The sequence below is a fragment of the Grammomys surdaster genome, unplaced genomic scaffold (genome assembly GCF_004785775.1).
Source record: "Grammomys surdaster isolate TR1022 unplaced genomic scaffold, NIH_TR_1.0 344, whole genome shotgun sequence".
In the NCBI taxonomy this organism is placed as follows: domain Eukaryota; kingdom Metazoa; phylum Chordata; class Mammalia; order Rodentia; family Muridae; genus Grammomys; species Grammomys surdaster.
The window spans coordinates 1,693,059-1,719,487 of record NW_021604763.1 but is presented as its reverse complement, the minus strand read 5'-3'; the positions used below and the strand labels follow the sequence as shown (position 1 = coordinate 1,719,487).

The 26,429-nt window shown below is 41.0% G+C and overlaps 1 protein-coding gene across 1 annotated transcript in view; it reads right to left on the bottom strand.

Annotated features, from left to right (window-relative positions):
• Nucleotides 1–26,429, bottom strand: part of LOC114630801 (phospholipid-transporting ATPase FetA) — a 116,493-nt gene that overhangs the window by 30,281 nt on the left and 59,783 nt on the right. Inside the window, exons 11-14 of the mRNA XM_028779130.1 lie at nt 25,511–25,669; nt 22,944–23,032; nt 5,959–6,155; nt 450–658 (exon numbers count right to left, since the gene is read on the bottom strand). Coding sequence (XP_028634963.1) covers nt 450–658; nt 5,959–6,155; nt 22,944–23,032; nt 25,511–25,669 — 654 coding nt within the window. The remainder of the gene's footprint in view (nt 1–449; nt 659–5,958; nt 6,156–22,943; nt 23,033–25,510; nt 25,670–26,429) is intronic.

Genomic DNA, 26,429 nt, shown 5'->3' with positions numbered 1-26,429 from the left:
CCCTTCTCTTTCTTCCCTCCAGACATTTCCATACAACCCTTCCAATTTCCCTCAAATTTATGGCCTCTTTTTTCAGTAATTGTTATTGCATGCATATATATTTTTTATATGCACATAAATATACATACATATACTGTATATGCACATATATACATATACACATATATATTTATGTATAACCACATATATACAAACACACACACACAAAACCTGTCGAGCTCATGTAAGGTCATGTGTGTGTATGGTTTTAGGGCTAACTGGCACTGGACAAGCAGTTGGTGTGCTCTTCCCTGGGGAGGGCCACCTCTTCCATTCCCAGCTTAGTTAATAAAGGGCTGTGAGGACAGATGGTAAATAGAATTTCAGAGGCTCTGTAGACTTCGGCTACTTGAAAGCAGCCTGCCATGCAGAGTCTCTTAGACTAAGGAAGGGAAGGAAAGTGCACGTACCATAGGTCTTCCCATTGATAGAACATTTGTCGAAAATCATCACATTCTCAGTCAGGGTTCCTGTTTTGTCAGAGAACACATATTCAACCTGGCCGAGCTCCTCATTAAGAGTGGTGGTGCGAGCCTGTGCTGGGGTGTTCTTTGGGGCGTAAAACATCTGCCGATCCCAGTTGATGTAGTAACTGTTCCCCAGTCTTATTATCTCCACACTAAGGAGAAAGCAAGACCCAGGTGCTGGTCAGAGCAGGACAAGCAGATCTATTATTTTGGTTTGCTTCTTCTAAGTCCATGACAGATGAGGGTCTGCATGTGGATCTACCTTCTATGGGGCTTTCCCACACCAGCCAGTGCATCCTGGCTCTGACCCTGGCTACTCTTATACAAGGTTTTCCCACCAGGACCCCAACGAGCTGATCCATTTGTCCGGGATATACTTCGCTTCCACTCATCTTCTGCAATGTGTCCAGAAAGAGTCAATTAAAAAAGTACCTTCGGAGGAACAGTTAACTTATGAAAGGTAAGGTTGTTGTTGTCATTAAAAAGACTATTCCTGTGGCCATGTTGGAAAGAGAGAGAAACTTGCAACACTAAGATATTCTTTGCTTCAGGAAAAAGGAAAAATCTGTGAAAGTCAGAGGCTGTTTTAGGAGTTCATTCTTGGATGGGATTCCAGCCTGTGCTGTCCCATTGCACTCTGTCTTTCCAAATGACCTCTCTCTACACCAGCGAGTCTCAGGAGTATCATCAGATCAATTTTAAGTGTGCATGCATCCAGGCATGGTGGTACATTCTTTTTAATCCCAGCACTCAGGAGGCAGAGGCAGGTGGATCTACGTGAGCTTGAGGCCAGCCTGGTCTACAAGAGTGAGTTCCAGGTTAGCTAGGGCTACCCAGTGAGAGCCTGACTCAAAACTTTTGAGTAAGCACACACACAATGGCTTCCACACGGCATTTTCATGAGGTTTGTTCCTGTGCGCTCGTCCTGTGAGCCTTCCTCCCGCCCTGCCATCTTGCTGGCCTCCATACTTCCCCTGACTTGTCCGTATGTGTTCACATCAAATGTATTTCATTACTCTCTTTTTTGCCTCCTCCCTTAAAATCTCTTCCTCCCCTCACACATATACACACAGACAAATTTAAATCTAGGTTCCACATAGAGAAAACATGTAGTAATTGTCTGGGTCTGACTGATTTTGTTTACCTCAGTGACTTCCCTAAGTTTGAAGAGGCTGTCATTTCTCCAGTGTATGTTTTTGACATGTCCTAAAGACTAGGTTGTGTGAACTGTGTGAAGAAGACAGACTAGGTCTTCTCTTATTGCACAGTTACCATGTCTATCTTTGTGCCAGTGCCAGGCTGGACTGGTACTACAGCCTCTAGTATGAGATCAGCTATGGGGTACTCTAGCATTTCCTCATTGGCTACAGAGACTCCTGTACTTCCACATTGATTTTAGCATTTTTTCCTTCCTAGTGTTATAAAGACTGTCATTGGGATTTTGATGGAGATTGTGTTGACTCTGTAAAATTTGTGTTCAGTACCATCGACATTTTGTATTAATTCTGCTGACCCAGGGGTGTGTGTGGGGGGGGACTCTGTGTCTTCTAGTGCCTTTTTCTGTTTCATTTATTCAGTGTTTAAAGGTTTTCATTGTAGAAGTCTTTCTTCCTTGTAGATATTTTTGTTTTGGAGCTACTGAGAGTGAGAATTCCTCCTTCCAATTCCTTACTTGAAAACATCATTATTGCCTTTAATCCCAGCACTTGGGAGACAGAGGCAGGCGGATTTCTGAGTTCAAGGCCAGCCTGTTCTACAGAGTGAGTTCCAGGACAGCTAGGATTACACAGAGAAACCCTGTCTCGAAAAAAAAAAAAAACCTGTCATTATCAGTATAGAGAAAAGTTACTAATTGTTGTATGTTGTGTGTCCTGGTATATTTTTTTTTCTTTTTATTTATTTATTTATTTATTTATTTATTTATTTATTTAATTTAGATGAGTACACTGTGGCTGTCTTCAGACACATCAGGAGAAGACATTGGATCCTATTACAGATGGTTGCAAGCCACCATGTGGTTGCTGGGAATTGAACTCAGGACCTCTGGAAGAGCAGTCAGTGCTCTTAACCACTGAGCCATCTCTCCAGCCCCGTGTCCTGGTATTTTAATAAGTGTTTTTTTTTAAATTAGATGTAAGCCTTCTCTGATGAAGTCTTTCAAGTGTATGATCATGACATCTGCAAAGAAAGATCATTTAACTCCCTTTCCTATCTGTATTTCTTTTATTTCTTTCCTGTCTCATTGTTCTAGCTTAGATATCAATCACTATATTGCTCGAGAGTGAAGGACCAGAGTGACAGTTTAATGATAAGGCGTTTGTTCTGCAATCGGAAGAACTGGACCTGAGGGCTTTGGGGATCTGCCTGCATTTCCAGTATTGAATGGTGAAGACAGGCGATCCCCAGAGCAAGCAGGCTAGCTGGACTAGCCTGTGTCAGTGATTTCTGTTCCACTGAGGTGGTTCAACAAGAGACCCATATCAATGAATAAGCTAGAGAGTGACTGAAGAAGACTCCTAGCAGTTACATTTTGGTTTCCACACACATGTGCACACATGTGCTTAAGTACCCCCCACGAACATGTAAAGAGACATATATACACATGCGTGCATACCACATACAGATATACATGCAAGAAAAAACGGTGGAGAGAGCAGTCATCCTTATTTCAGTGTGGATTGCAGAGAAAATGCTGTCAGTATAAACTTTGCTATCATTTTGGCTACAGGTTTATCACACACACCTTTAACCATGTACTTTCCCATTTTCTTCAGGGCTGGTATCATTAAATATTCTCATTTGCCCTCTTTTTCGGTGATTAATAAAAGATATATTTATGCAAAAATACAGCATACTTAATAGGAAAGGTTAAATGTTCAGGTCAACTTTTCTCTCCCTGTCTGCTTTGAAAATGTAACACCAGATGGTGAAGAGCCCATTTCCTCACACAGCTCCTAATAGCAAGTTCTTGGGAGTGGGTCTGAATTAGGAGAGCTATTTGCTCCTCTTGCTTCAGGCCAGTGAATCAAAGCCCGATCTTGAGTGTGCTCTTGGTGCGGGGCCATTGTACTAAAGGAGGCACTCCCACTTAACCCACACTTGGCTGGGTCAACGGGCCTGAAAGGGTGGCGAGGGGTGCAGGCTTCTACTTAGGAAGCAGCAACTTGGCTCCAGGGTGTAAACTGTACCTCCATTCTTCTCTACATCCACTCGGATGATGGCGTGATTTCTGTCAAGTCTATGCTGTGTTACGTTTATTGATCTTAGTATATTGAGCCAACCGCGAATCTCAACTTGGTTATGATGTCTCAGTCTCCTCTTTCCCACTTCTTTGTCTGCTTTTTGCTGTAGTTTAATTTTATATCATTCTAAAAAAAAAGTTATGTGTTTTAAAAATTTTTTATAGTATATTAGTTAGTGTTTTGCCTGTGCCTGGTGCCCTCAGAGGCCAGAAGAGGGCGCCACATCCCCTGAAACTGGAAATACAAATCTTTGTGTGCTACCATGAAGGTGCCAGAGACTGAACCTAGGTCCTCTGCAAGAGCAATAAGTGCTTAACCACTGAGCCATCCTATTTTCAGATCTTTTTAAAAGTACTTAGAGCCAGATACATTATGTCATGTACAATATGGGTTTATTATAATCTATTATATTGTTTAATACATAAACAATATATCATATAATATGCCACTTATTATATCTATAGTACATGATTAATATTATATAGTTGTATGTAATTATATTAATAATTCACATTATTTCTTAGATGTTGGTTGGTTCATTACTGCTTATAAGATAAAGTCCAAACTCTTCTGCTTGTAATTTATGTTATTTTGGATCTGATACTTTGGTCTAATTTGAGAAAACTTCCACACCTTATATCTGAAAAACTGCCCACCTCAGTATTCTTTATTCACTTGCTTTCAAATACAGTCTGAGGGTTGCCTTTCCTGCAAACTCTCCTCAGCCTCCCTGGGCAGAGCTCGACTATGCCTCCTTACAGTGTTTATAATACACATGCACATTTTGGTGACAGGATGCTTGTATTGGACAATAATTCTTTATTGGTCTCCACAGCTACAACCAAATGTCTCTAGAAAAACTGATGCTTTATCATGCAGTTTCTGTCCCTAGCACCTAGTAAAGGATGTGGCACATACTAGGTTGTCATTTATTAAATAAGGTAACTCTGTTATGGAGAATGCTTTCAGGGTTAGGAGACTTGGAAAGGAGGGAAACAGACAGACAGACAGATAGACAGACATACACACACACACATACATACACATACAAAATTGATTCTTTAAAAGGCAAATAAAATTTATAAACACACACTAGTCAAAGGAAATAGAAAAAAACTCAAATTAATAATATTAGAGATAAAACAGAGACTATTACAACACACTCCAATGAAGGCCAGAAAACATAATGAAACTTAGAAAAACTTTGAAAACTTAAATTCACAATATTAAATAAAATAAAGTTATAAATTCTCTAGAAGAGAAAACTTATATAAACATACATTTGGAACTCAACTTAGATCATAAAGCATATACCTTCTGTTTTATTTTTATGAAGTAGCACCATGACCAGGCAACACTTGTAAAAGAAAGCATTTAATCGGGGCTTGCTTCAGTTTCAGAGGGTTAGTCCATTATCATTTCGGGGAACATGGCGGCAGGCAGGCAGACATGGCCCTGGAGCTGAGAGTTTTACATCCTGATCCACAAGCAACAGGGAGAGAAAGAGACACTGGGTCTGGTATGGGCTTTTGAAACCTCAAAGCCCACCCCCAGTGACACACTTCCTCTAACAAGGCCACACCCACTTCAACAAGGCCACACCTCCTAATCCTATTAAGCATTCAAATTAATGAGCCTGTAGGGAGCATTCTCATTCAAACTACCACACGTATTTTCCATTTTTTTTTAATGGAAAAATGTATTCTGAGTTCTGTATAACATATGAGAACCTATCTCACTGGTACGGAAAGGCTGTCTGGTATAGTTAAGCAACAAGTTTGTGTGTCGTTTACTAATTGTTTCATGTGTTTGCATGTCTTATATAACTTACAGGTTACTTAAGGGGATGGGCAATTATCCTTTTATATAAATCACATAATATCTAGCACAGTGTTCTAGACATAAAAGACATTTATGCAGCTTCTAGATACTCCTCAGAGTGTTTCACGCACCAAGTCTGTGGAAAGAAAAGAGTTAAAGTGAGCTTTGGTGGAATGGTGGAGTGCATCTGGAATCCCAGTACTGATGCTGAGACAGGAGGATCTGAAGTTTGAAGTCAGTTTGGGCTACATAGCAAGCTCTTGTCTTAAAAAAAAAAAAAGAGAGCACACACAACACATGCTTTCTAAAATATCATACTCTAGTTGATTATTAAAGCAGGAAGAGTAAGGTCATGCCCTCCCTGTACAGAGATGGTCAAAGATGCCCACCTGACATAGAGGGAAATGGGTACCATGGTGTTGAGCACTATGAAGTAGGACCAGAAAGCGAGGGAAGAACTCGTAGCTGATGAAGTAATATAGTGTTCCCATGGGAGAAATGCTTGGAAGTGGTAGCCTCTGTTGTTCTCCCAAATGCCATGTCCGATCGCCAGCAGAAAACACATTCCGCCTAAAAGCAAGAAAATCTGTGTAGAAAACAAACAGAACAGCAAATCTGAATACACGTCTTCATCTGTCCTCTGCAGTCTTAGCTCTCCTAGGTGTTCCCATGGAGATGGGGGGGGGGCACTAGAGTGGCACACAGGGCGCAGACAGGCCAGCAGGAGCCTCTGTGAGAATCAAAGGGAGGTATGAATAACCAGAACACACCAAGTACCAATTAATAGGAACCGTGCCAAGTGCTTTACATGTTGTTTAATATTGACGGAAACTTCTGACAGATGAAAATCTTCATACGCAGAGTGGGACCATGTTCTACCTCAAGTCACTTAGATACTGGATAGGAGAAGGAGGTTCCAAAACAGTCAGAGTCCAAGTTCCTAATCAGTGCAGCACTGTGGGGGAGGGGGAGGGCTGCCACTAACACACTGAGTTGTGTGGTTTTGGTACAGCTGGAGGAAGGATGGTGGGGAAACTGAGATCGAGGTAAGGAAGATGGCAGCTGGGTAACAGTTCCTCGTGTGGTGAGGGTGGAAAGGAGGCCACGGGCTCACTGAGGCCACAGTTCAAGGGCAGTGGCACCAAAGTCATGGTGTGCTGGGTGCTGAGTGTGGACTTCAATTCTTTCAGGTTTATACCAGGAATGGTTCAGCCATGCCTGGGGAGTGGGAATGTCACTTCTGGTTTTATTGCTTTCACGGTGGTTGTACTAATTTATATCCCTACCAATGGGGCATACGATTTCTTTTTTTCCTGTGTCCCTGCTATTTTCTGTTTTCACAATGATAGTCATTCTGACTGAAGAGAAATGAAATCCCAGTGTGGCCTCCTAAACTACTGATATAATTTGTCTTACACTTCTATGATGGTCAAAGAAATATAAAGGTACACAAAGGAGATCCTCCTGACTCCAAGCACATGCCATCACTGGTATTTTTTCACACCTCGTATTTATATGTGAGTTCTGGGGCTCAAAGTCAGGTCCATTTTCAAGGCAAGCAATCTCTATAGCCCCAGATGTAACCATCAAATAAAACTTACAATGACTAGTGACTGCTGACACGGATGCCTCCCCTCAACGGACCTTCACGCCTCAGAACTGGAATCATCTTACCTACTTTATAAGTCTCACAGTATCTGGCTCATACTGGATACACACTGTATTCTCAGTGTACTTGCCTTTTGGGGGAGACAAAACACTTGAAAGAAGTACCTTAAGGAAGGATTTATTCTGACAGTTTAGGGATGCAGTCTATCCTGGGTGGGGAAGGCCTGTGGTGAGTGGCTCCATGGTGGTGGAACCATGTTAGGTTACTCACACTGTGGCAGGCTAGGAAGCTGAGGCTGGAGCCAGAAGTGGAGCTGGGTTAGAACCCTCGAGGCTGTCCCATAGGGAGTCACGTCCTCCAAGCAGAGCCAACTGGCAAAGTTGCCACAATGTCCCCAAAGTCAGCAGCAGGGCACAAGGTGCTCGGATACATGAGCCTTCAGGGGACAGTTTACATACAAACCATAGCATGCAGTAACACGATCTGATGAGTCAGAGACTTGCCATGGTCATTATTTCTTCTGTGGAATTTTATAATATTTACCAGTATTTTGTTTCAATTAATCTATTTCTTGATTTTTGTTGTTGTTTATAGGTATAACAGACCTATAATTAACAATGTGAAAATTTTTACTCTGAAAGTTAAAAATCCCACTACAGATATCAGGTATCAACTGCTTTTCCTCTTCAGACAGACACACAAACTGTTCAACGAGTCTAGGCTGACAGGAGACATCCTGTTTTGAAGATGACCTTTGACGAAGCGAGCTAGCTTACTGGGTCATGTGACCTGCTCCTGCTGCTGTTGGAAGCCTCTGCTTGCATCACTTTCCTTAATTGCTGATGGTGATAATCTGTTTTCTGTTTGTTTGTTTGTTTTTAAAATGAGGATATGGAACTCTGCTTACTGGGAAGGCTCGGCACTAAGCAGTGGAAAACGAGCTAGTGGATGCCTGTGGCTGCTCTTAGGGCTCAACGGCCTTCCTAGTAGTTCAGTCTATTATATGAACTCTATCTACAAAGGACTTGGAAAAGGAACTGCAATTTAAAAACTTTTCTAATTTCCACTTTTGTGCGGTGCTGGCAATCCCAGCCTTGAAAATTCTGTGTAAGTACCGTACCAACTGAGCTCTAGCTCAGCCCTAAAGATACTTCTCATAAGAAAAGAGAAAAGACAGTTTATAACTTAGACATTGATGAGAGGTACATTGAAAGAAAAGACATTTAAAGAAGTTCTCAGATTCTAACACTAGGACATGAAAAGGTAAGGAATTAAGTGTAGGTATTACCAGAACGGCTCAGTTAGGCACAGAAGTTATTTGAATAATGAAGTTAATTTCCATCCAACAAGAACAAAAGTAATCTGGGTTGGCCAGAATGGACATAAATTATCATGTCTTCAATTTAAGCTTCTATTATCAAGGTGATCACTATAGATTATAGTGCTTTTTAGATTTAGATTTTCTCTATTTCATGATATAAAAACTTTAACACAGGCCGGGCGGCGGTGGAGCACGCCTTTGATCCCAGCACTTGGGAGGCAGAGGCAGGCGGATTTCTGAGTTCGAGGTTAGCCTGGTCTACAGAGTGAGTTCCAGGACAGCCAGGACTGTACAGAGAAACCCTGTCTCGAAAAAAACCAAAAAAACCCAAACAAACAAACAAACAAAAAAAAAACCCTTTAACACAAAAAGTAAGACACTTCACTGTGGCATGTCCATACATGTGCATCATTACTCCTTGTTCTAACCTGTCTCCTCGCTCACACTTCCGCCCCATCTTCCCTGCCCTTCCCTGCCTGCTTCCCTTCCTTCCTCATAGACAGTTCCTCTTGTAACCTTCGCATCACGTGAAATCATATCATCTTCTCTTTTTTTCTCTCTTTTATACATATTTTGAAAAAATTAATTTATTTTTATTTATTTGAGTACACTGTAGCTGTCTTCAGACACACCAGAAGAGTTGTGAACTACCATGTAGCTGCTGGGAATTGAACTCAGGACCTCTAGAAGAGCAGTCAGTGCTTTTAACAGCTGAGCCATCTCTCCAGCCCTCTCTCCCTCTCACGTGCATGCAATCATGACCTGGTTAAATATATAATGTGTTTGAGGTTGTACGTTGCAATCCCACCAACAATGGAGGAGTGTTCCTCTTTCTCCACATCCTCGACAGCATCTGCTACCACCTGAGTGTTTGATCTTGGCCATTCTGACTGGTGTGAGGTGGAATCTAAAGGGAAATCAGTTTGGCAGTTCCTCAGAAAATTGGACATAGCATTACCTGAGGATCCAGCTATACCATTCCTGGACATATACCCAAAAGATGCTCCAACATATAACAAGGACACATGCTCCACTATGTTCATAGCAGCCTTATCTATAATAGCCAGAAGCTGGAAAGAACCCAGATGTCCTTCAACAGAGGAATGGATACAGAAAATGTGATACATTTACATAATGGAGTACTACTCAGCTATTAAAAACAATGACTTCATAAAATTCCCAGGCAAATGGATGGAACTAAAAAATATCATCCTGAGTGAGGTAACCCAATCACAAAAGAACACTCATGGTATACACTCACTGACAATTGGATATTAGCCCAAAAGCTCTCAATATCCAAGATACAACTCACAGACCACATGAAACTCATGAACAAGGAAGACCAAAGTGTGAGTGCTTTGGCCCTTCTTAGAAGGGGTAACAAAATACTCATGGGAGCATATATGGAGACAAAGCATGGGGCAGAAACTGAAGGAGGGGCTGTCCAGAGACTGTTCCACTTGGGTATCCATCCCTTGTGCAGTTACCAAAGGTAGACGCTGATATGGATGCCAGGAAGTGAATGCTGACAGGAGCCTGATATAGCTGTCTTCTTAGAGGTCTGCCAGAGCCTGAAATATACAGAGGTGGATGCTCACAGCTAACCATTGAGCTGATCATAGAGTTCCGAATGGAGGAGTAAGAGAAAAGACTGAAGAAGCTGACAGGGTTTGCAGCCCCACAGGGACAGCAACAATACCAACCAACCAGAGTTCCCAGGGTCTAAACCACTAGCCTTGGAGCACATTAGGAGAGACCCATGGCCCCAGCTGTGCACGTAGGGGAGGATGACATTGTCAGGCATGGGTGGGTGAGGAAGTCCTTGGCCCAGTGAAGGCTGAATGCCCCAGTGTGGGGGAAATCATGGATGAGGAGGTGGGAGTGGGAGGGTGGTTGGGGGCATATCCTCATATAAGCAGGAGGAAGGGGGATGGGATAGCCGGAAATGTAAATAAAATATCCAATAAAAAATTTAAAAAAAAGGAAAAAAAAAGCTAAATAAATAAATAAATATTTAAAAAAAGATAATATTAATAAAAAAAGATATTGTTTCCAGGGCTGAAGAGATGTATCAGTTGCTAAGAGAACTCGATGCTCCCCTAGAGGACCCAGGTTCCATCCCAACATCCATATAATGGCTTACGATCATCCATTACTCCCATTCCAGGAAATCTGATGCTGTCTTCTGAGCTCCAAGGGCACCAGGCATGCATGTACACATGCATGTGCACATACATGTGGGCAAACATGCATATACATAAAATTAAAAGAAAATCTAAAGAAGAAAAAGTTAGAAAAAAAAGAGAGAGAGATTCCACCAGGAAACTCCTAGAGCTGATAAACACTTTCAGCAAAGTAGCAGAATATAAAATTAACACATAAAATCAATAGCTTTCCTACATATAAATGACAAACATATTGAGAAATCAGGGAACTAGTACCTTTTACAATAGCCTCAAAAACTACCTTGGGATATCTAAGCAAGAAAGTGAAAAACTTGTGTAATTAAAACTTTTAAGACACTGATGATATCAAAAGATGGAAAGATCTCCCATGCTGATAAATTGGTAGGGTTTATGGAAACCTAGAGCAGTGGGAACTTCCTGGAATCTATGAGAGTGACTCTTGTAGTCAGGCCAGATTTCAGTGGTGGGACTGGGTTACATTTGCTTGAGCTGTTGGCCAAAGAAGTTCCATGGAAATCCCTAAAGAACCCAGGCTGATGTCAGGATAGAAGGTCATTCTCTGAAAACCGACAGTGGGGATGCATTGCTGAGGACAACTTCTACACAGCTCATTGAATGTAGAGAGGTCAGCCTTGGAGCCTTCTATCCTATGTTCTAGTCTCTTTAGTAAAAGAAGGTTCTCTGCAGAAAGAAACTTGAGCACAAAGTCAGCCATAAAACCCTCCACCTACAATCTGTCTTGCCTGTGAGATATGCTAGAGCAATGGTGTAATTAAAACTTTTAAGACATTGGTGTAGAACTTGTGGGAGTGGCCAAACAATGTCTGGTTTAATTTGAGGCTTACACCAAGAAAGGGAACCCATCTTTAATGTCATATGGAACCACACAGACACACACACACAAACCAGTATAACTAAAATAATCCTAAATAATAAAAGAACTGCTAGAAGCATCACCACCCCTGATCTCAAGTTGTACTACAGAGCTATAGTAATAAAAACAGCATGGTATCAGCATACAAATAGACACATTGCCAATAGAACCAAATTGAAGACCCAGACAATTCTATAAACCTACGGACACCTGAATTTTAACAGAGAAGCAAAAAAAATACACTCTGGAGAAAAGATAGTATCTTCAGGAGATGGTTATGATCAAACTGGATAGAGAATGTAGAAAAATTCAAATAGGTCCATGTTTATCACCCTGCATAAGGCTGAACTTCGAGTGGATCAAGGAACTCAGCATACAATCTGATGCCCTGAATCTGATGGAAAAGAAAGTGAGGAACAGGCTTGAGCTCACTGGCACAGAAAAGATTTCCTGAATAGAACCCAGCACAGGCACTACAATCAACAATTAACTAACGGGACCTCAGGAAATGCAAAAGCTTTTGTACAGCAAAAAAATGACAGCCATCATTCAAGTAAGGCAGCAGCCTACAGAATGGAAAAAAAATCTGTCACAATATACACATGACAGAAGGTTAGTATCTAGAATATTCAAAACAAACAAACAAACAAAACAAAACAAGCAAAAACAAAAAAGCAAACAACAACAAAACAAATGAACAAACTCAACTGAACACAAAGAAAACAGAAGACTCAGTTTAAAAATGGGCTGTAGTGGGTGGTGGTGGCGCACGCCTTTAATCCCAGCACTTGGGAGGCAGAGGCAGGTGGATTTCTGAGTTCGAGTCCAGCCTGGTCTACAGAGTGAGATCCAGGACAGCCAGGGCTACACAGAGAAACCCTGTCTTGAAAAAACAACAAACAAAAAATGGGCTGTAGACTTCAACAGAGTTCTTGATAGATGAAACACAAATAACTCACAATCACTTAAAAAGAATGTTGGTACTTCCCTTCCGCCCCTGCCTGGTCCTTTGGGCTGGGACAGACACAGAGTTGGTCAGCTCCTGTGGAGATACTGAATCCTGAGCCATTCTAGAGGAGCCACTGCACTCAGAGCAGCAGAGGAGCCATTGCACTCAGAGCAGCAGACACCGAGCTGGTTTACACTTGGGTGACATTGTATCCTGAGCCATCCTAGAGGAACCACTGCACCCAGAGCAGAAGGATTTCCAGATCCAAGAGGTGGCCTGAGTCCCAGGAGTTCTTCCACCCAGGAGATTAGGATCATAAGACCACAGAGACATCTGGACTCTGCAGAGCTCTGCCAGAAGCAAGATAACCGGAAATACAGACTCCAGTCTTATACAGTGAGGGCAGGTAACACTAGAGTTAAATAGATGGCGAAAGGCAAGCGCAAGAACATAAGCAACAGAAACCAAAGTTACTTGGCATCATCAGTACCAGGTTCTCCCAATATAGCAAGTCCTGGAGACTCCATCACACCGGAAAAGCAGGATTCAGAATTAAAATCACTTCTCATGATGATGATAGAGGATTTTAAGAAGGACATAAGTAACTCCCTTAAAGAAATACAGGAGAGTACAAGTAAACAGGTAGAAGCCCTTAAAGAGGAATCACAGAAATCCCTTAAAGAACTACAAGAAAACACAAAGAAGGAATTAAACAAAAACATTCAGGATCTGAAAATGGAAATAGAAACAATAAAGAAATCTCAAAGGGAGACAAACATAGAGATAGAAAACCTAAGAAAGAGATCAGGAGTCATAGACACAAGCATCACCAACCGAATACAAGAGATAGAAGATACAAGTGCAGAAGATACCGTGGAAAATATTGACACAGTTGTCAATGAAAACGCAAAATGCAAAAAACTCCTAACCCAAAACATCCAGGAAATCCAGGACACAATGAGAAGACCAAACCTAAGGATAATAGGTATAGATGAGAATGAAGATTCCCAACTTAAAGGGCCAGTAAATATCTTCAAAACTTCCCTAACCTAAAGAACAAGATGCCCATAAACATACAAGAAGCCTACAGAACACCAAATAGACTAGACCAGAAAAGAAATACCTCCCATCACATAATAATCAAAACATCAAATGTACAAAACAAAGAAAAAATACTAAAAGCAGTAAGGGAAAAAGGTCAAGTAACATATAAAGGCAGACCTATAAGAATTACACCTGACTTCTCACCAGAGACTATAAAAGCCAGAAGAGCCTGGACTGACATCATACAGACCCTAAGAGAACACAAATGCCAACCCAGACTACTATACCCAGCAAAACTTTAAATCACTATAGATGGTGAATCCAAGATATTCCATGACAAAACCAAATTTGCACAATATCTTCCCAAAAACCCAGCACTTCAAAGGATAATTGATGGAAAATGCCAACACAAGGAGGGAAACTACAACCTAGAAAAAGCAAGGAAGTAATCTTGCAACAACCCTAAAAAAAGATAGCTATACAAACATAATTCTACCTCTAATAACAAAAATAACAGGAAGCCACAATCATTTTTCCTTAATATCTCTTAACATCAATGGACTCAATTCCCCAATAAAAAGACGCAGACTATCAGACTGGATACACAAACAGGACCCAGAATTTTGCTGCATACAAGAAACACACCTCAGTGACAAAGACAGACACTACCTCAGAATAAAAGGTTGGAAAACAATTTTCTAAGCCAATGGTCCCAAGAAACAAGCTGGAGTAGCCATTCTAATATCAAATAAAATTGATTTTCATCCAAAATTAATCAAAAAAGATAAGGAAGGACACTTCATACTCATCAAAGGAAAAAATCTACCAAGGTGAACTCTCAATACTGAACATCTATGCTCCAAATGCAAGGGCACCTACATACATAAAAGAAACTTTACTAAAGCTCAAAACACACATTACACCTCACACAATAATAGTGGAGGGTTTCAACACCCCACTCTCAGCAATGGACAGATCATGGAAACAGAAACTAAACCAAGACACTTTGAAATTAACAGAAGTTATGAACCAGATGGACTTAACAGACATCTATAGAACATTTCATTCTAAAACAAAAGAATATACCTTTTATTCAGCACATCATGGTACCTTCTCCAAAATAGACCATATAATTGGTCATAAAACAGGCCTCTACAGATACAAAAAGATTGAAATAATCCCATGCATCTTATCAGATCACCACGGACTAAGACTGGTCTTTAATAATGACAAAACCAATGGAAAACCCACATGCACATGGAAACTGAACAACTCTCTACTCAATGATGACTTGGTCAAGGAAGAAATAAAGAAAGAAATTAAAGACTTTTTAGAATTCAATGAAAATGAGGACACATCATACCAAAACTTGTGGGACTCCATGAAGGCAGTGCTAAGAGGAAAACTCATAGCTCTAAGTGCCTACAAAAAGAAACTGGAGAGAGCACACACTAAAAACTTGACTGCACAACTAAAATCTCTAGAACAAAAAGAAGCAAATACACCCAAGAGGAATAGAAGGCAGGAAATAATCAAACTCAGGGCTGAAATCAACCAAATAAAAACAGAAAGAACAATACAAAATATCAATAAAACCAGGAGCTGGTTCTTTGAGAAAATCAACAAGATAGATAAACCATTAGCCAGATTAACCAGAGGGCACAGAGACAGTATCCAAATTAATAAAATCAGAACTGAAAAGGGAGACATAACAACAGAAACTGAAGAAATTCAAAAAATCATCAGATCCTATTACAAAGGCCTATACTCAACAAAACTGGAAAATCTGGATGAAATGGACAATTTCGTAGACAGATACCAGGTACCAAAGTTAAATCAGGAGCAGATAAACTATCTAAACAGTCCCATAACCTCTAAGGAAATAGCAGCAGTCATTAAAAGTCTCCCCACCAAAAAAAGCCCAGGACCAGATGGTTTTAGTGCTGAATTCTATCAGACCTTCAAGGAAGACCTAATACCAATTCTCTTCAAACTATTCCACATAATAGAAACAGAAGGAACACTACCCAATTCGTTCTATGAAGCTACAATTACACTCATACCCAAACCACTCAAAGACCCGACAAAGAAAGAGAACTTCAGACCAATCTCTCTTATGAACATCGATGCAAAAATACTCAATAAAATTCTAGCAAACCGAATCCAAGACCACATCAAAACAATCATCCATCATGATCAAATAGGTTTTATCCCAGGAATGCAGGGATGGTTCAATATTTGGAAATCCATCAATGTAATCCACTATACATACAAACTCAAAGAAAAAAAACACATGATCATCTCACTAGATGCTGAGAAAGTATTTGACAAAATTCAACATCCCTTCATGATAAAAGTCTTGGAAAGATCAGGAATTCAAGGGCTCTACCTAAACATAGTAAAAGCAATTTACAGCAAACCAGTAGCCAACATCAAACTAAATGGAGAGAAACTTGAAGCAATCCCACTAAGATCAGGGACTAGACAAGGCAGCCCACTCTCCCCCTACCTATTCAATATAGTACTGGAAATCCTAGCCAGAGCAATTAGACAACAAAAAGAAGTCAAAGGGATACAAATAGGAAAGGAAGAAGTCAAAATATCACTGTTTGCAGATGATATGATAGTATACTTAAGTGACCCCCAAACTTCCACCAGAGAACTCCTAAACCTGATAAACAACTTTAGCAAAGTGGCTGGTTATAAAATCAACTCAAACAAATCAGTAGCCTTCCTCTACTGAAAAAGAAATTAAGGAAATGACACCCTTCACAATAGTCACAAATAATATAAAATACCTTGGTGTAAATCTAACCAAGAAAGTGAAAGACCTGTATGACAAGAACTTCAAGTCTCTGAAGAAAGAAATCGAAGAAGATCTCAGAAGATGGAAAGATCTCCCATGCTCATGGATTGGCAGGGTTAATATAATAAAAATGGCCATCTTGCCAAAAGCAATCTACAGATTCAATGCAATTTCCATTAAAATCCCAACTCAATTCTTCACAGAGTTAGAAAAGGAAATTCTCAAATTCATTTGGAATAACAAAAAACCCAGGATAGCGAAAACTATTCTCAACAATAAAAGAACTTCTGGAGGAATCACCATCCCTGACCTCAAGCTGTACTACAGAGCAATAGTGATAAAAACTACCTGGTATTGGTACAGAGACAGGCAGGAAGATCAATGGAATAGAATTGAAGACCCAGAAATGAACCCACACACCTATGGTCACTTGATCTTTGACAAAGGAGCTAAAACTGTCCAGTGGAAAAAGGACAGCATTTTCAACAAATGGTGCTGGTTCAACTGGAGGACAACATGAAGAAGAATGAAAATTGATCCATTCTTATCTCCTTGTACAAAGCTCAAGTCTAAGTGGATAAAGGACCTCCACATAAAACCAGATACACTGAAACTAATAGAAGAGAAGGTGGGGAAAAGCCTCGAATACTTGGGCACAGGGGAAAAGTTCCTGAACAGAACTCCAATGGCATATGCTCTAAGATCGAGAATTGACAAATGGGACTTCATAAAATTGCAAAGTTTCTGTAAGGCAAAGGACACTGTCAATAGGACAAAACGACAACCAACAGATTGGGAAAAGATCTTTACCAATCCTACATCTGATAGAGGGCTAATATCCAATATATACAAAGAACTCAAGAAATTAGATTCCAAACAACCAAATAACCCTATTAAAAAATGGGGTATAGAGCTTGACAAAGAATTTTCAACTGAGGACACTCGAATGGCCGAGAAGCACCTAAAGAAATGTTCAGTATCCTTAGTCGTTAGGGAAATGCAAATCAAAACAACCCTGAGATTCCATCTCACACCAGTCAGAATGGCTAAGATTAAAAACTCAGGTGATAGTAGATGCTGGCGAGGGTGTGGAGAAAGAGGAACACTCCTCCATTGTTGGTGGGACTGCAAGATGGTGCAACCACTTTGGAAATCAGTCTGGCGGTTCCTCAGAAAATTGGACATAGCATTACCTGAGGATCCAGCTATACCACTCCTAGGCATATACCCAGAAGATGCTCGAACATATAACAAGGACATATGCTCAACTATGTTCATAGCAGCCTTATTTATAATAGCCAGGAGCTGGAAAGAACCCAGATGTCCTTCAACTGAGGAATGGATTCAAAAAATGTGGTACATTTATACAATGGAGTATTACTCAGCTATTAAAAACAATGAATTCGAGAATTTCCTAGGTAAATGGATGGAACTGGAAATTATCATCCTGAGTGAGGTAAGCCAATCACAAAAGAATACACATGGTATACACTCACTGATTATTGGACATTAGCCCAGAACCTTGAAATGCCCAAGATTCAACTCACAGGCCACATGAAGCTCATGAAGAAGGAAGACCAAGTGAGGGTGATTCAGTTCTTCTTAGAAGGAGCAACAAAATAATCAAGGGAGCAAATATGGAGACAAAGTGTGGGACAGAAACTGAAGGAGGGGGCATCTGAATGGGTTACTCTTGTTGAGTGGGACCACGGACATAAGACACAAGCTATTGCAAAGGCTGTTGATTGACGAAGACACCACTTACAATGCCATCAAACATGAGAAATGAACTTATGCCCAAATAGAAACTTCACCTCACGGCTCAGAGGTTAAGAGCCCTGGGTGCTTGTCCAGAGGACACAGGTTCAATTCCCAACCCCCCGACATGACAGCTTACAACTGTCTATAACTCCAGTTCCAGGGAATCTGATATTCTCACATAGACATACATACAGGCAAAACACCAATACACATGACATTTAAAAAAATTAATTAGATGCTTCACCTCTACTGACTAGCATTCATGGTGCTGGAAGGTACTTTGCATACCACCAGAGGAGAAAGGTAATCATTGCTATCACCTAGTTACATACCCTGAGGCCTACACAGTGCCAGCCTCCAGGATAGTGGAGTAATAGTAGTACAGTTGCTATGGGATTAAGCAACCATGGGACCCATATATGACATTGCTAAAGTGGCAAGAACCAGGACTAGATAGTCCATGATCCCTAGGCATAAACCTACTACTATTCTGCTCAGGGAACACAGTAATATAATACTTCCTAACCACATATTACTATTTCTATAGCGCTGTGCATCACCCAGCCTTCATAGAAACTTCTTTCAGACAAGATCAGATGCATTCAGGATGGTATGGCTGTACAGATTCAATTCCCATCAAAATTACAATTCAATTCTTCACAGAGATGAAAGAGCAACATTCAAATTTATCTGGAATAACAAAAAACCCAGGATAGTGAAAACTATTCTCAACAATATAAGAATTTCTTTGGGAACCACTATTCCTGACCTTGAGCTATACTACAGAGCAATACTGATAAAAACCCATGGTACTGGTATAGAGACAGGCAGGTAGATCAATGGAATAGAATTGAAGACCCAGAAATAAACCCACACATCTATAGACACTTGATCTTTGACAAAGAAGTCAAAACCACTCTGTAGAAAAAGGAAAGCATTCCCAACAAATGGTGCTGGTTCAACTGGCAGTCAGCATGTAGAAGAATGCAAGTTGATCTATTCTTATCTCCTTGTACAAAGATCGAGTCTAAGTGGATCAAAGTCCTTCACATAAAACCAGATATGCTAAAAAATAATAATAAAAATAAAATAAAAATATAATAAACAATATCAAATAAACAAACATATCAAATAAACCTAGTGTAAAGATATGGGAATGGCAGCACATTCTTTCTTCCAGAGCTAAAGGCAAGTACAACAGAGCTGAAAACACCTAAATTATGTTACTTGTGACATTTCAGTTAGGAAGTTTGTTTGGTTTAAAGCAGAAACACTTGTAACATCCGGCCATGTATCTTTCATTGTTTTATATGGAATGTTCATGTAAGTTGATATAATAAAATAGAGGAGAAAGTGGGGAAAAGCCTCAAACATATCAACACAGGGGAAAATTTCCTGAAGAGAACACTAATGGCTATGCTCTAAGATCAACAATAGACAAATGGGACCTCACAAAACTGAAAAGCTTCTGTAGGACAAAGGATACTGTCAATAGGACAAAACAGCAGCCTACAGATTGGGAAAAGATCTTTACTAACTCTACATCTGATAGAGGGCTAATATCCAATATACACAAAGAACTCAAGAAATTAGACCCCAGACAACCAAATAACCCGATCAAAAATGGGGTATAGAACTAAACAAAGAATTCCCAACTGAGGAATCTTGCATGGCTGAGAAGCACATAAAGAAATGTCCAACATTCTTAGTTATCATGGAAATGCAAATCAAAATGACCCTGAGATTCCATCTCACACCAATCAGAATGGCTCAGATCAAAAATGTAGATGACAGCAGATTTTGGTGAGGATGTGGAGAAAGGAATACTCCTCCATTGCTTGTGGGATTGCAAGCTGGTAAACCACTTTGGAAATCAATCTGGCAGTTCTTCAGAAAATTGGAAATAGATCTACCTGAAGACCCAGCTATACCACTCCTGGGCATATACCCAAAAGATGCTCCATCATATAACAAGGACACATGCTCCACTATGTTCACAGCAGCCTTATTTATAGTATCTAGAAGCTGGAAAGAACCCAGATGTCCCTCAACAGAAGAATGGATACAGAAAATGTGGTACATTTAAACCATGGAGTACTACTCAGCTATTAAAAACAATGACTTCATAAAATTCCCAGGCAAATGGATGGAACTAGAAAGTATCATCCTGAGTGAGGTAACCCAGACATAAAAGAACACACATGGTATGTACTCTGATAAGTGGGGATTAGCCCAAAAGCTCACAATACCCACAATATAAACCACAAACCATATGGAGCTTAAGAAGAAGGAAAACCAAAGTGTGAATGCTTCAGTCCTACTTAGAAGAGAGAATAGCATAGTCACAGGAGATACAGGGAGGGAGAGAAGTGGAGGAGGGAAAAGGGGGCAAGATCAGGTGTGTGAGGAGATGAGGGAGAAGTAAAGAGGGTCAGGAAATTAATAGAAATATATAGCAGTAAGGGATGGGGACCTGGGGATAGCCACTGGAGGATCCCAGACACCAGAGTAAAGAGAGGCTCCCAGGACTCAATGGGGATGACTTTAGCCAAAATATGCAACAAAGGGGAGATATAACCTGTAGAGATCACCTCCAGTAGATAGGCACAGTCCCTAGTTGGGGGATAGGCCCACCCTTCCATCTCAAATTTTTTAACCCAGAAATGTTGCTGTCCTAAAGAAAAACAGGGACAAAAAAATGGAACAGAAACTGAAGGAAAGACCATCCAGAGACTGCCCCACCTAGGGATCCATCCCATCTGCAAATACCAAACCCAGAGACTATTGCTGATGCCAAGAAACTCTTGCCTACAGGAGCTGACATGAGTATGGCTGTTCCCTGAGAGGTTCTACCAGCACCTGACCAATACAGATGCAGATACTCACAGTCAACCATCAGACTGAGCCTGGGGACCCCAATGGAAGAACTAGGGGAAGGACTGAAGGAGCTGAAGGGGATTGCAACCCCATAGTAAGAAGAATATTAACTAACCAGACCACCCAGAGATCCCAAGAACTAAACCACCAACCAAAGAGTACACACAGAGGGATCTATAATTCCAGATACATATGTAGCAGAGGATGGCCCTATCTGACATCAGTGGGAGGGGAGGCCCTTGGTCTTGTGGAGGTTTGATCCCCTAGTGTAGGGGATGCAAGAGCAGTGAGGCAGGAGGGTTAGTAGGTGCAGGAGCACCCTCATAGAGGTAAAGGGGAGGGGGTAGGGGGTATGGGATGGGATGGGGGTTGTGGAGGGGTAACAGGGAAGGGGGATATCATTAGAAATGTAAACAAATAAAACGATTAATTAAAAAAACTTCTTTCAGTTGATGACGATTAATACAGAGGCACACAGCTGGACAATACTCAGAAAGTGAGAGACTCTGGAGCATTCAGCCCTAAATGGGATATCATTGTCAAACAGCTCACCTCAAGGCTCAAGGATCTATGCAGGAGAGGAGGCAGGAAGACTGTAAGAGCCAGAGGTGGTGGATGACTCCAGAAAAAGTAGTGTCTTCCAGACTCAACAGAGACAATCCACACTTTAACTCATAGACACTGTGATAGCACACAGAAGACCTGTGTAAGTACAACCCAGACAAAATCACAGCACAAAATCCTAACCCAGAAGGGATTTACAATTAATACTTACTATCAGTTTTCTCCAGTGGAATGTCCCTGGGCATATCAACCATGCACCAGGACACGACCTATGCCCAGGGATAGCTGGCCAACACAAAATGGAGTACATGTATTTTTCTTGTGTACAGTTTTTTGTGGGGATTTTTTAAGATCTATTTTTCTCCTGTTAGTTTTTTGGTTTGTTGTGATCTTTGTTTTTTGCTTTTGCTTTATTTTTATTTTTGAAAGATGGGGGAGGAGTATTAAGTTGAATGGGTAGAAAAGTAGGGAGGATCTGGGAAGAGTTTAGGAGAGGGAGATACTGTTTTAAAAATGTATGTGTATGTAAACTGAAAAAAATACAAAAAAAAAATCTTTTCTGCCATCTGGTGGTGGCTCATGTCTTTAATCCCAGCATTCTGGAGGCAGGCGAATCTCTGAGATCGAGGCCATCCTAGTCTACAGAGTTAGTTCCAGGACAGCTAGGGCTATGTAGAGAAACCCTGTCTCAACAACAACAACAACAACAACAACACCCCCAAACAACCAACCAAAAAAAATCTGAAAACAAAACTCCAACCAACCAACCAACCAACCAAAAACAAAACAAAACAAAACAAAAACAAAAGCAAAAAGGCAAACAAAACAAAACCCATTTTTCCTTTCTCATGAGTCCCTTTATTAGTGATTTTCATATTTTTAAAAGCAGACGATCCCTTGTTTTTCCAACTGAAATATTATAAAACAGCACAATGAGAACTTGCTCTCTTTGAAGAAGAAACTCAGATAAAGCCAGACAGAGCAAACCATATCAGATCTTCTGTCTCCACTGCAGACTCTTAAGATGCCTTTGAATAATACAGCTTGAAAACTATTGAATTAAATAAGGCATTCTATTAGACTATATGGTGTGTTATTACAGGTCACAATCAAATCTGGTATGAGAAAGTGTCTTTATTTCTAAAGTAGGGCCCTTGATCAACTCTGGTCTTACTTACCAAAAGCAACTGTTTATTAATTGTCATTATCTCATATAGAAGGAGTAACCTAGACTCATGTACACTGCATCTGTGCTTTACTGGGTCACATCTTAGCTTTGGGGGTCATAAAGTTTATTGTGACTTTGAAACAACTATATTCTGATCTGGAAAAGTCTACTACTGCTGTGGACGTATATCTGTGCAAAGAAAGTGTTTAACTTACCCAGACCACAAGGACATTCATGAGATGATCTATATGTGTTCGTTTGAAGGTAGACCGTCCACTGTTCTGCATTAATTTGGTGTCTGGCCCTAAGAAAAATGGAGAAATCCAGATTTTACAATCACTGAACATACTTGGAGCTTCAAATTGCGTTGACATGTACCTTTATGTTCAGTTTTTTCTTTTCTTTTTTTTTTTTTTTTTTTGGTTTTTCAAGACAGGGTTTCTCTGTATAGCCCTGGTTGTCCTGAAACTCACTCTGTAGACCAGGCTGGCCTTGAACTCAGAAATCCGCCTGCCTCTGCCTCCAAAGTGCTGGGATTAAAGGCATGTGCCACCATTGCCCAGCTTTGTTCAGTTTTTTTAAACCTCTTATGGAAATGCAATCAGCAACAACACAGAAAGGAACGAGTGTTTCCCTATTAAGTGTCCACACCAACTCCTCTCTCACCAGCACCTCAGTGAAGTCTTGATTTTCCCATGAGGTAAGTCAGAATAAGAGTCGTGGAAGCGTCCCTTGTCACCATCTAATTTATTTAGCTTAGGGTAGGAATTTTCTGATTAAGGATGTATTTGTTTTCTTTAGCCTATTCCTGAGTCAACTTCCTAGGAATGGAAGAAAAAAAGTAGCAATAACTGATTTTTCCCCCCCTGAGGTAAAAGCTGGGGAGTAGGGACTTCTCTGTGGCTGAGAGACATGGATGCCATGTTCCTTTATGGCAGCACAGACAGTGAGCAAAGGAGCAGTGAATGGCCATGGACCTGAGTTGCAAACCACTAGTTAGAGATATTGCTAGCAATCTGGGAGGAAATCTTCATAAGAGGGCAAGGAATAAACTGTATGTAATGATTTCACTGGCCTTTTACTACCCGACTACTGTTTTCATGTGTTCTAATGAAGGAATGCCACAACTGTGCTCACAGGCTTGTGGGTAGCTGGGCTTTTATGGCATGTGAGCACACTGGAAATGCATAGCATATGTGGTAGCATTCTAACCTTTTACAGGTCTGGGTTTTTGAGAAGTTCAAGGCAGAGTGTGGTAGCTACAGGGATCATATCTTCCAGAATTCTTAGACTGACCCTACTTTCCTTGCCTTTCAAGGAGGCAGAGAGACCATGGCAGAACTTGAACACTGCACATCAGGAATAGCCACTCAAGTTTGCACTGAGTGTACCACGATGTTCTCTGCAATATGAGATCCTGCATGGACTCCCAGACTCCATCACTATTGTTAACAAACCAAGAACCAGAAGGGACTGAAGCTGTGCTGGCACTAGAATTATTGCTCTGGGAAAAATCTTCAGCTGAACAAATGACCTTTCTAGGGCTTTCCCATGTGAGTGACCACTGACACACAGTGAAGAAAGCCTACTCTACATCATTTGGGTTTGAAACTAAGCAGCTTAGAAGCTGCCATTCCACATCAAGAGCCAATAAACAAAGCTCTACTGGGGCTTCCACTCCTAAGCTTCTCCAGAGGGTGGCAGCTTATTTTCCACAGAAGGAGAACTAGGAGCCCCATGTTTAAGAGTGGATGATCTTCAAAAGACCTCAAAAAAATCCGAGTTTAGTAATGTTCTCTATGGTAAACCGTTCTCAATTCTCCCTACCGTGGTTATGGTTGTGTTAAAGCCTGTATTTAAGGATATATTAAAGTATCTAAAAGTTCATCTGTTGAAAACTTGGTCTCCAGTAGGTGGCGCTCTTGTGGGTAGTAGACACTTAAGGTATGGAACTTTGTTGAAGAAAGTTCCCGTTATTAGGGGCCCCGCCTCCTTGAAGCCCCCAACCCCTTCTCCTGCTTTCTCAGCCACCATGCTATGAGCAACTTCGCCCGGTCATGAATTCCCACTATGATGGTTGGTCTTGCTAAAGGTCTGAAGTGACAGGACCAAGCAAGCTTGGACTAACCCCTCTGAAACTGAGTAAAAAGTTAAGTCCTTCTTCCTTTTAAATTAATTATCTATAGGGACAGGAAAGAAAAAAAAAAAGATTATCAATGTCTACTGCTACTCAGGGTACAGAGGGGAACAGAGTCTCTCTTCCCTAACTAAGCCATGAACCAAGATAACCTCTTACTATATATTGTAGGTTCTGATTCTAAATAACATCTCAAGATGGGCCACTAATGTAGTACTTTTCTCTTGGATGAAGTCTCCACATTATAGCTTAAATCTTTTTCCATAATCAACAGTCTATATTCCCTCCTAATAGGAGTCACTATGTAACCTTTCATTCACACAACGATTATGTGGTACTTTCTCTGTATGAAACCCTCTCCTGTGTCTGTATATACTGGACAGTCCCATGAATGCCTTCTGGTGTTGAAACCTAAAGCCTTCCTTGAACAAACACACTGCCAGGAGCAGAGTCACGTTCCCCCTCAGTTTCTTCTTAAATTTCCCATCCAGCCACCTGTCTCACCTCCCCATCAATCAAGCACGAAGCTACCGTTCTAACATATGCTTGTCTGTTGTACCCACATCCTAAGGATGCACTACCCACAGCTGGGCGGTGAGCAGGCTCTAACCGGCTGGGTCTGGCTGTGGCTATGAGGAATCGTACCAGTGTAAATGACCAAACCATAGCACCAGTCTGTGTTCCTGATGACACAGCCTCGGAGCAGGAGCCTTTCGGAGTCCAGTACGTAGGTGTCCCCCTGGTAGCTCAGTGTTCCAGAAAACTTGTCCAGCTTGTTATTGGGAGGATCACATCTAACTTCTCCTGCAGGAAAAGTGGGAAGAATTCTCTCTGTAACTTTGGGAGAATGCTCAGCAGAAAGGCAGAAAGAAAACCTCTTTGTTATATAACACAACACATTTTTTTTTCTACCTTTTCTCAACTGTTCCCTATCTTGTACTACACTTCTTTAGAAAAGCACAAAAAGATTTTAGGGCTATAGTGAAAATTTTGGTTTCTTTAAAGGAAAAATACAAAAGTAGGAATATTGTTTCCTTTTAATCCCAGGTGTTGATATGGGGCTGCTTCAGAGCGTGCACAGCAGCTGACTATGATTTACCTTGTGCTCTAGCAAGGCTGTGATTCTGAGAGCTGCAGATAGTTCTGTGAGTGTGTGACATTTGGAATTCTGGGGACTCTTTAGAGGGTGTATAAAGGTGAGGGCCACAAGAGTCGGGGAGCTGTTGGCTGTTACTGGTTGATGTTGGTTGGGGTTTGTGAAGGAGTCATGTGCAAAGAAGCAACGAGAAGAAATCAGACATCCTGATGGAGAAGATCAGACGTGGCCCAGGGAACGAGACGCCCCCACCTAGCAGGAAGCAGTCTAATGATAATGTCACTCCCTCTCCCCTCTATCCTTTTTTCTCTCCTATCTAGTTAGGGGGTTGTAAAGGTGGAAGAAGAGGAGTGGAGAAGGATGGAAGAAAAAAACCACAAAGTAGCCCAAAGTCTGGCTACATGGGGCATCAAAACCAACCAACCAACCAACCAACCAACCAACCAACCAACCAACCAACCAACCAAC